Raw genomic sequence first — 12,104 nt, forward strand, 5'->3', positions numbered from 1 at the left:
TATGCTGGATAAACTACACTGCGGTTGAATGTAATTGTAATGAATTTAAAAAATGATTAAGTGTTATACAATTATGGCTAATCACAATTATGTCAAGAAAATTTCCCGCGTGATTATTAATTGAAAGAATAACCTTGAAACATTTCTCACCAGAGTATGACGTCATTTACCCCTGCTGCATATCGACGGGCATCTACAATGAAATTTTAATCGCTCGTAATGTATATATACGCTCGTAATGACCAAAAGTTATAGAGTTATCAGGCACATTTAGAACATAGTTTACTGTTCTCAGAGATGAATCAAATAACGAAAGGAAAATATATGAAAGCGAATATAATACTGAGAACACTAGTTTCGAAAACAACTAGATCTGCTAGATAAACTACACTGCGTTCAGGAGTAATTGCAGAAAAGATAAAGAAAGATTCGGTGTTATCGGGTTCTTATGACTAAGCACAATTTCGCCAAGAAAATTCCCCGCGTGATTTTTAATTGAACGAATGACCTTGAAACGAATGATCACTTCTCAACAGGTTATGACGTCATTTACCTTGCGGTCATATCGACCGACATCTTTATATCCCTAACACGAACATTGTTGTGAAAGCACTAAAACATTTTTTGGAAATTCACGAAGGATATTGAAAGAATAGTTTTCAGCGCCAATTTAGGCAATAACATATATAAATATAATTAATATAATAATAAATAAAATCTATTTTGTGCTCTGCACGTCGTAAGGTTGTCGTAACTTGTATCATATGGTCGTTTTGTGAGCATTTTTTCTCATGGCCACATCCGCTTGAACATATGTTTTTTAAGAATGAGAGCGAACTCTTCGCATTTACTATACTGCGGGATAAAAATAGACGGACGACTGGGCCGAAGGCGACATCAACCTAGATTAGAAATTTGTTATTAGTCGAAAAAATGACGTATTGTACACGCATTACGTAAGCTGTGGAAATCAGTTCTGGATTTGCACGACGTCACCAAATGGCCGTGGTCCTACACGACCATAAACGTACGTGTTTTGTATCGAAATCTGGGAAACACCTGTATATATTATACTTCCACTTTCTGCTTCCACACTCTAGCCGATTTATTACACACTGGTCAAGAATGTGGGTAGGAAATAGATTTTAAACCAGCGATGCCAACTTGGCCATGGTCCTACATGACCATAAACGCACGTGTTTTTCACAGAAATCTGGAAAGCACCTGTATATATTATACTTCCACTTTCTACTTCCACACTCTACCCGATTTATTATACACTAGCAAAGAATGTGGGTATGAAATAGATTTTAAACCAGCGATTCTAATTTGGCCGTGGTGCTAATACGTTTGACCAAATAAATACTTTGAATTTTTGGTGGTACGACTTAGTGGTCATTGACTAACGAACTTATGTTTCATACCATGTCCAGGTTCATACCTACCCCATCACCAGGGTGAAATAAAAATTGAAAAATGCAACGCCGGCAAATATTGTTTCAAAGTAATATAAAGAGGTAAATATGAACTTGAACAACGTTAATGCCAACTGAAAAGTAGGGAGTCATAAATCATTATTTCGGTGAATATTGGTTTCGAAAACAATAAGGTATGCTGGATAAACTACACTGCGGTTGATTGTAACTGAAATCAATTTAAAAAAGGATTATCTGTTATACAATTATTTCTAATCACGATTATGTCAAGAAAATTCCCCGCGTGATTTTTAATAGTAAAAATGACCTTGAAACATGTGATCATTTCTCAACAGACTGTGACGCCATTTACCCCTGCGGTCATATCCACAATGAAATTTTAATCGCTAGAAATGTATATATAATGACCAAAAGTTATAGAGTTATCAGGTAGATTTAGAACAATATTTACTGAAAATTGGATGAAAGCGAATATAAGACTAAGATCTATAGATGGTATCACTTTTATGTTTGCAACAGTATACTATATTTTTATAAATGAATAGCAGAAATTTACCTTAATGGAACTGCAAACTATCAGCGCTTCAAGAGTGTAAAAATATCGGTCAATGTCCCTATTCGAGCAATTTTTAAAAAGATCTTGCGCTATTTATTTTCTAGGTAAATGATTATAAATAATATTTTATGCAACAAATCGTCGTTTTTTTTTGTAAAATTACATTTTACTCCTTTTTTGTTTTCAGAAAATATAACCGTTTTCATTTAATAAATACTTACGCCAAGATGAAATCGATAACTGCATGCGTTACTCTACTTTTATACATCATATTCTTTTTTTCACAAGTTAGTTCCTTCAAAGATTGTAAGTATACTTAATTCATGTTATTCTTTTATATATATCGAAGCTTAAGGATGTCATCAACGTTTTCCGAATTACACTAGTAGAATAATAAAAGTAAAATGAAAAATTGGCAAATGGGGAGAACATTGTACATTGATCATCACCGAATAATATAGATCCTTGGAGTTTTTAAACATCTTCAAAACTAATATTGTAATAGGATTTTTTCGTGTGATTTTGCCCCTACATACCTTTCTATAACTTGTTGTGATTAAGCGTAATAATTTCTTCAATTGAATGCGGTACGTAGTTGTCTTGTGGCACGTTTGCAGTTTGTCGGGTTGCGTTTTTGTGCTAAGCACGTTTGCTTACGTTGGGGTTTATATGTTTGGTCGATTTTTGCTGTTTTTATAATGTAGTTGCGATCGTGCCTTGAGATTTACTGATTTCATCGTATTAGACTGTGTTTGAAATGTGAAGAGGGAAAAAAACGCGGAAATGTTAATAAAAATTATACAAATATATCTGAAAAAATTAATAAGAAATCTTTTTTACTTATACTTACTTATATTATTTGTGTATGAGAAATTAAATTTTTACTCATTCTGTATTTCAGATGTACTTCGAGATCTTGGCTGTTGGCAAGACAAAGGTGCCAGAGCGATTCCCAGCATTGAAACAAAATTACACGGTTCTTATAAATCACGTTTGAATGCCATTCAGCAATGCGCGTACGCAGCTAAAATTTTAGGATATTCTGTATTTGCTATCCAAGACGGAGGATGGTGTGCTTCAGGACCAGCTGCCTTTGAAAATTACACAAAGTATGGACCTTCGGATAAATGTAAAAGCGACGGAAAAGGAGGACCATGGGCCAATCAAGTTTACGAAATTGATACTGTTTTAAAAGGTTAGTTATGTTAAAAAAAAAATTTGTTACATTAAACCAGGGTTTTCCAATCGGGGATGAATGTAATTGGATTACGAGTGGAAATTCAAACTGCTATTTATTAAACGCTTATGTATACACATTATTAACTATTCAAACTCTACAACAGCGAGATTGCGAGTTGTGCCTGTTACTAGCTGATGACACAATATTGAATATCGCGTAAAAAATGCTAGAAAGCCCAGACTCAAACTATTTGTTTTCACAGTTCAATACAGGTCTGTGGGCTGCTTTAAAGACACTTCAAAAAGAGCGATTGATACCGTTGAGAAACGTTATGTTGATCTTCATGATATTTATCCACTTCGATTAGACGCAATAGGAAAGTGTGCGAGAATCGCGGCTTCTCTTGGAAACAATGTTTTTGCGCTTCAAAACGGGGGATGGTGTGCTACCTCGTCTTCTGCGTCTTCAACATACAATAAATACGGTTACTCGCAAGATTGCCAGGATCACGGCAAAGGAGGTCCTTGGGCAAATGCCGTTTATGAGATTACTTCTGTTGAAAAAAGTAAGATACTTTATTGATGAATTTATTTAATTAAATATCCTTCAATTTTATTGCCAAACTAACATAATTGTGGCAACTTGTTCATAATTTAATTGACACTACCAAATTGCACATCTCAAATACTAAAAAACTAAAGGTAAGCATCAAATTTAATTTTATGAGGAAAATTTGTTATAAATTACTAAATACATTTCGTGACTTAATAATTCGTACTACTTTAGGTGCCTTAGTTTCTCATTGCTGAATATAATTTATCCATCGGTGTGCTCAGTAGTAACGCTGCTTTTAAACCATTAAACAGTATTATAATTAATATATTATATAGTTTTGTGGAATATAGTTATTTTATTTTCACAGTCGCACTTCAACGCCTTGGCTGTTTCGCCGACAAAGCAAGTCAAGCGCTATCTTCCTTGGAAAGGCCAGAAGTATTGGGCGGTGAATACCAGAAGAGACCTCAAGCCATTGAACAATGCGTTAGATACGCTTCGGGTTTGGGACATCTCATCGTTGGAATACAAAATGGCGGTTCTTGCATGGCAGGAATTGATTATGCAAAATATGGAACATCCACGAATTGCAAATCAAACTCGAAAGGCGGAACATTGGCAAATGAAGTTTTCAGAATAGATGTTAAAGAGCTTGGTAAGATTTCACTACTTGACCCAATGAATAAGTTAATTTTTTTATTTATTTGATATGGATTGTTTCGCTATATATTTGCTGTTGTTATTACGCTTGTTAGTTATGGTTATATCTTACTGATATTAAAAAATATTTAATATCTTCACTAATTGATTAACCAATTTTAAATCTTAAGATGGAAGGGGGTCATACTATAACTATTTTATTTCTAATTTTTCTAGTCCTAGTTAGATGATGACTGACTCAAGTGACCGCATTGTCGTTTCGTTGTACCCCCAGTCTGTGCCGAGATTTTATTGATTTCAAATAATTATGTCCCTTTGTGTATATGTTTTCTGGTGGACAAAGCAAAACAAACTCTCTTATGTTCCTATAAGGCTTCATTCAGAAATGTGCTTTTTTTATTTATCGGATCGTTTCTCCCAATGCATTCAAGTTTCCACGAATACTTGAGTAGAATAGGCACACTTCATATTTCGTTTTGCTCGACCGTCTATGTATTGCTTTTTTATGACCATCATTTACGCGTACCCGACTCAATAATCCAGTACCAATTCACGACTCGTGCAATATTATAGCAAAGTTTCTTGTGTGGAAGATGTGCATTGGCTTACTTCCATTATCTTATGACAGACAAATATTTTTTAAAACAATATTTATTTAATTTTGCAGAAACCGGACTTCCAAGACTTCCTAAACATGAAGGTGCGTTTTTTATCGATGTAATAATTATATCGGATATAATATTAGATAACAAAAAAAAGAGTGAATGTTAGAGCTTTCACCCAAAACACAACATGCGAGTTTGGCCAAATCTTAATTTAATATTATATTCAGATGTCAACAATACTGATTTAATGGTCCAAAAGTTTTTGTTATTGAGTTTAAAAAGTTGAATCAAAAATAAATGCTAAAATAATTTTTTTTTGGACAGATTATTATTTGAACAACCTGGGTTGTTGGTATGACAAAGAAGATCGCGCCATTCCCGTTGGTTTAGAAGGAACCAATTCTATTTTGATTGGTGAATACCAGATAAGAAAAGATGCTATCCGAAGGTAAATTGACACTGAAAGTTAATCATTACATCATAGACAATGTTGATGTAACTTAGTGTCTCATTAGCAACAATTTGTTTCAGATGTGCTCAAGCAGCTATGGCTCGCGGATATAACATTATAGGAATACAAAATGGAGGACAATGCTGGACTGGAGTAAATGCTCGAAACACTTATAGAAAATACGGGCTTTCGAATAAATGCTCAAATGGCAAAGGTGGGAACTGGGCAAATGAAGTCTATGAAATTAACACAATATGGGATCGTAAGTCTTGTAATGTTATGAAACGTTGTTTCCACAAGGAGTTGACACAAAATAAAAATAATCATTTGTCGAATTTTTCAGCAAACATCACCGGTCTCGGATGTTTCAAAAGTATGTTATCGAAAGCTATTCCCGCCATTGAAAAGCTGAACCCATTACTGAATGGAGTATTCAAAAAAAGATCCGATCCTGTACGAAAATGCGCCAGAGTTTCGGCTAGTTTTGGTCACACTGTATTTGCCGTCCAACTTGGAGGATATTGTCAGAGTTCAGCAAACGCTGGTTCCACGTACATGAAGTTTGGCCGAGCGGATAACTGCGCGAGAGGAAAGGGCGGTTTATGGGCAATGTCAGTCTACAAGATATCTGATGCGATGGACTGTAAGTTTTGTTTCATAAAATCTATAATGACTCCATAAACCTAGTTGTAAATGTTTTGTTAATGCAAAATTGCAATTGTAAGCAAGATATGTACTCTTATCAGGCAAGTATATTCGGTAATAACTTAAATTTCAAATTTTAATAAGCCTAAAATCGTAATAAAACGTCATGGTAATAAAACCAGACGTCATAATACCTAATTTCGACAAGCGGAGCAGTAAGCATTAATCAACGTGCCTCCTTCTTCAGTGTGCTAGTTGTTGTATCAATGTTATAACTATCTATTGTCTAACTTTACAGTTTATATCGAAAGTCGAGGATGTTGGGCAGATGATGCTTTCCGTACTATTCCTACAGTCGAAAGCGATGGACCAGAATTTATGAGCGAACCTATTATGGGCAATGAGAAAGCTTATAAGAAAAGAGAAGATGCTTTAGGCAAATGCGCTCGTTATGCTCGTTCCAGGGGGTTTAGATTTTTTGCCCTCCAAGATGGTGGATATTGTTCAGCCTCAATCGACGCGGAAAATACATACAGGCGAATTGGACCTTCTCAAAAATGCAGAAATGACGGTAAAGGTGGACCTTGGTCTAATCAAGTCTACGAAATTATGTAAGTTTGTACGAACATTGAGGTTAAATATTCTTTGCCACCTTAGACATTTAAATACTAATTTCGTTTCTTCCGCAGGCCACAGAAGTTAGCATGAACGGATTTATGAAATCCGAACGAAGACATATGAAGAATTCCGTTGTCGGCAACTATTCACTTATTGCTATGTCAGTTTAAAGCATGATTTATGATTTTCTAAGCTCTTTAAAACCTAAATTATTGTTTACGTTAAAGTGTGTAAAAAGTATGTGCATTAAAATAAAAAAAATCATGTAATATTTAATATGTCTCAATGTTATTCGAATTCATAGTTCTGGGAATTTCTTTGATGTCGTGCGCTATTGTCATATGATCTTATCACACGTTGGAGGGGTTCGAGAATTGGTTGGATTTTGAGGAATCGAGCGAACACTTTTTTGGAATTGTGTGATGATAAACGAACTCGTTCTTGAGCCGGCGATTAGCCTTATTGGAAGCGTGACTTTTTAAAGCTAGCCTGCGTAGTAACATAAAGATAGACTATAGTGAATATGACGTACATTTATAGACGTAATTTTTTGAGATTCGAGATCTCAAAGTCAATCAAAAATATCGAAATAGAACGATAAAATAATTATCAATCATTATATTTGAAGAATGGAACTATTTTCTATCGATTTTTGTATATATAGCGAACAATTCCACATTGCAAAATTGTTTTCTGAAATGAGGGAACTTGTTGTAAGTTTGATACGAAAGAAAACCTCGTATTAACATTTTGAATTCCACTACTGCTTAACTTGCCACTTATTCTCTCAAATCTCGCCTATATCCAACCCCCTGAAATCTCTAATTTCATCAATCTACCTCCGTCACCAAAACCTAAGCCATTTCTACTACCCCGTGTCACAGAAACTCGTCTACCTAACTGGTATCATCACTACCCTCAAATCAATCTCCTTGTCATCCAATTATGACTACAGCCCCAAACCTCGCCAGATTTCTAACCACTCCTTTCGTCTAAAACTTTGATGAACCTAATTGCCTTTCTGATCATCAATAACCATACAGAATTAGGCCTGGCTCCAATTCTAACTCTCTAAATATCTCACCTTAAATATTACTTCAAACTTAACATGACTCCATAACTTATTCGCCAGCTGATAATTGATGATTTTCCAGTTATCGACTAGTTAGATTATTTTTGTAAAATGGGGTATTGGGAAATAACCTGACGTTGAAACAACAATCTGGGGTTTAGCAACCGCTCAGACACCCTTTTTGTGAGCATGGTGATAACTCCTTTTCTGGCTTTGACAACATTTGTGAATTTTTAATCAAGTGTCATAAATGTAGGTGTGATCAAAAGATGGGAGAATTTAAGTTTGATCCATTTAATTAACCATAGATGCAAAATCGCACTATTGCTAGCTACATGACAAAAAAACACAAATTGGGTATTTTGACTCTATTGAAAAGTTTAGTTTGATATATGTTTAATGCATTTGAGCATAAAACGATTTCCATTTATCAAATCCTTCAATTTGGCACACCAATCTAACGTCTAGATCAGCGTTCCCCAAACTGTGTTCCGCGGAACACTATTATTTCGCGAGCGTCTTCCGGGTGATCCGTGGGAAAGGGATAATCGACGTCGTAAAGTTGTCGCCCAACTGGTGACCGTTCAATATTGTTTCACCATCTACCTAAAGCGGACTAACGATTTGCGGGTAGTGGCATTTTCGTAACCGTCGGCAAAGAAAGGTAAATGAAATTTATCGATTCTTATACACAGCATTTAAAATCAGAAACAAGGAAACAACATAATAAATACAATATGTACACTATTCAATCATATTTTAGTTATGTTTAACACAATTCTGTTAGTTTTCGCAGCACATTTATCAACCCCCAACGGCGCACTAGTAGGCCGCGGCGCCCACTTTGAAAATCGCTGTATTACACCATTTTTTTTTATCAATTTTACCCCTTTATTCTTTGTTGTTACGCGGAGCGAGATAAAATTCGTAAGTGTTCAGTGGCCAAAAAAGTTTGGGAAACGCTGGTATAGATAGTAGCGGAAATATCTACACAATACTATAATATATAAGCAATTAAGTCTATAAATAGGAAACGATTAAGTGTTCAACAAGCAGTATCGGATTCTTGATAACTAAAAAGTTTTGAAGCACCAACAAATTTTGGATAAAAATATTTATTACTTTGTTTTAAAGTCTGTTAAACGTATTTTACAAAAATCTCACAATAATCATCAAACGTGAGACAGAACTTGACTTTACATATCAATTCAGCTCAGATCTTACTACATTTTGTTATCGAATTTTAGAATGTGTTCATGACAACCTTCGTCGATGCATTGCAGGATCTGATTTAACTGTCTCACTATCTTAATTGGGCTATAATATTCACTTACATAAAACTCTTAAACCACACGTAAAAATTTTTTTTACTAGTTTTGCGATATTGCTGGCATTTATGTGGCCCCTATCATACACTATCATTTCCCGATCGCACTCAATGTGGTATATATATAGAGCAGCGGTTCCCAACCTATGGGTCGCGACCCACTATTGGGTCGCAAAAGTACAAAATTGCAAACATTTATTTGTTATTTAATATCATATCTGGTATAAATATTACATCGATAAAACACGCTCCTTCGTGTTTAGGAAGTCTTGGAAGTCCGGTTTCTGCAAAATTAAATAAATATGGTTTCAAAAAATATATGTCTGTTATAAGATAATGGAAGTAATAATGGAAGTTTCGATGCCACAATCAGTTTTTTTAATTTTATCGTTCCGTGCCAAGGTGAAAATGAGAGAGTTCTCTCCTATTTATTCTTTCTCGTATTTAGTTTTTAATTCAGCGTTCAAATTCCGTTGTGTTTGGTTTTATTGCTTCTTCACACGAACGGTTGCAATAAACGCAATCGGAATTTCGCGCAGTTACGCGTCCGTAAGCAGAGTCGATTTTTTTAATGTATAATGGCTTCATCTATCGCACTATATTCAATCCATGACAACGACGAGAATTTAAAATGTCTTTCTATTTTAATTGTGTTCCTGGTAATTCGCCGTTGAGTCGACTTACGACAATGCCATTGCAATCTGCTAACATATTGCCCGATTATATTTAGTTTTGATACATATTCTTAGAGATCTTGCAAATTTATTATCGTCGTTAGAAAAATCCTACTATCTGCTATAAATTTCCAGAAAGTACAACATGATTTAGTTCTTATTAAAAATATATTTAAAGTATATTTGTAAATAAAAAATACCGCCTCACTTTATTATTAATTTAATGGTAATCATTTTTATCTGTGGTTGTGTTGACGAAATAAAAGCAATACCAATCAGAAAATATCATGACAATACGTGGACACAAAAATGCGTGGTAATGTGCCCGATTATATTTTGTTTTGATTCGTATTTTTGTGAATTCAACAAAACTGAGCTGTTCGTACAACACTTATGGCGCTCCAGTACTGTACGTACCAATGTGGAAGCCTAAGGGAAAACGCCCTGGTACACATAATACTACAGTATCACCCGAAATTTTGCGATTTGCAATGTCTAAAGAAGCGTTTTCAATCGATCGCGTACACTTATAAAACAAAAGCTATGGTGTTCTCCGTTTTATTTTCAGTTTTTTGTATTGCCGCTTTTCAATTTAGAAAATTTGGGTTGCCACCATTACCACCTACTAAAAAAAAATTATTTCTCGTTTTTCGAACTCGCGAGAAATACCACGTGTGTGCTCGGGTTTTCGTCGCCGTCGAAAATTCGCAAGTGAGTTGTGAAATCCAATCGTTTCGACCTGTCGTGTCACCTGTTACCAAATTTTCGAATAGTGAATTGCTATTCTAATAGTTGAATATTCGAATATATGCCCAGCCATACTCAGTAACTCGTAATAATTGACTTGAATAATGTTATGTGAATAAACTTGCTTTTTATGTTTTATGTGAATTTTGACGTAAATCGTAACTTGGCTGATAGTTACCTTTTGCAAAAACGTTTGCGGCCCGCAGTGAATTTCTGGCTCGTTGCGGACTCATTCAAACGCTTCGCGGACTCATTTGAGACCGCGGACTCGGGTTGGGAAACACTGTTTTAATTGATCGTGAGGGGGCGAACCTAGTGGTGTCATGAGTTTTCGTTCATTCCGACACATCAGTCGTAGGTGAAAGGACCCACCTACGCATGCGTATCTTGTCGGAATTGCTCTCTCATGCTAAATTTTCTCGGAGCCCTATCAATAATCAATAATACAACAAATATTTCGAATATATTTATTTACATTGCGTGACATTTGAAATAAAATAGAATGCTATCGTGCATTCAGATATAGTTTACATTACATAGCCACATATTAAATCGATAATATACCTGGATGATTTAAATGTCTTTCTATGGACACTTTCGCAACGATTGTATGATGAGCCATTCAAATCTTATAGCCAAATATATTTGATTTTTTGTAGCTTTGACTGCGTCGCTACGTCAACCTGACGTTTTCGTCGGCGAAATGCTTCGTCACGTCACGCACGCTATTACGTTTATCACGCAGGTGCAACAGAGCGTATTGATATTTGCAAACACGTAACGCCGAGATGTTGTCATTCAAATTGTCCGTGCAAGATCATTATTTAACCCGATGTTACGTATTATATGTGTGTAGCGTTAAATTTGACTGTCAGCTCAAACCTCATAGAAAACAGAAGACAAAAAAAAAAAAACTCAAGCCCCATAAACTCGTATCAGCACCAAAAGGACATAAAACAAATACTGGTTTATCAGTACATAACAAAACAATAAAGAATATGAGACTATAATGGACGTCCTATCATGTTGTGCATGTTATATAGTTCTTTCTATTCACAACGCGGTAGGAGTTGCAGGCTGCTTGCATGAAAATCTGCCTTCTAGATTAGGGATAGCTGAAGTCATTCACATTCTTTAATCCAAATAATAAAGATTGCCAAGTCCTAGTGAATCTTACAAGACAAACTCTATAATTTTTATATACAGAAATTGAATAGTAAGCGATAACGAGATTGCTACGTACAGATACAACGAGAATCGAAAAACACCGAAACATGTGTAATACATTTCAGGTGCGTTTGTATCACAGTATTACTCTTGAGTTTTCGTCAGGCGAGATTTCAGATTTGATTTTCAGTCAGTAAACGATGAAATTCAAAGTCTTTACTTGCCTAGGCTAACATTTCATACAATCTGATATTTTTTGCAAGTTGATATTTAAACGAATATTGGCGTGCAAACGAACCATTTCCAAGTGTAATTTCTACATTCATTTTACGCATTCGGTGTTTCAAAGATGACATGGTAAAAATGGTTAAAGTTTTATCGAATCTCGTCAGTTGATTTCCTGTCGAGAAC

The 12,104-nt window shown here is 35.1% G+C and overlaps 1 protein-coding gene across 2 annotated transcripts; it reads left to right on the top strand.

Moving 5' to 3' along the window:
* The first annotated feature begins 1,925 nt into the window (after positions 1-1,925).
* LOC120330271 (uncharacterized) lies at positions 1,926-6,982 on the top strand. Of its 2 annotated transcripts, XR_013479727.1 has the most exons (12): positions 1,926-2,096; positions 2,180-2,298; positions 2,894-3,187; positions 3,435-3,737; positions 4,095-4,382; positions 5,055-5,087; positions 5,317-5,440; positions 5,524-5,705; positions 5,787-6,086; positions 6,387-6,699; positions 6,778-6,890; positions 6,922-6,982. XR_013479727.1 is itself a non-coding variant. In XM_039397152.2 (11 exons), the coding sequence occupies exons 2-11, from the start codon at positions 2,220-2,222 to the stop codon at positions 6,794-6,796; spliced, it is 1,935 nt and encodes a 644-aa protein (XP_039253086.2). In that variant the 5' UTR covers positions 1,927-2,096; positions 2,180-2,219; the 3' UTR covers positions 6,797-6,982. The 2 variants fall into 2 exon arrangements, 1 of the variants encoding a protein (XP_039253086.2); XM_039397152.2 differs by having other exon boundaries at positions 1,927-2,096; positions 6,778-6,982.
* The last annotated feature ends 5,122 nt before the right edge of the window (positions 6,983-12,104 follow it).

Source organism: Styela clava, chromosome 12 (assembly GCF_964204865.1).
Source record: "Styela clava chromosome 12, kaStyClav1.hap1.2, whole genome shotgun sequence".
Lineage (NCBI taxonomy): Eukaryota > Metazoa > Chordata > Ascidiacea > Stolidobranchia > Styelidae > Styela > Styela clava.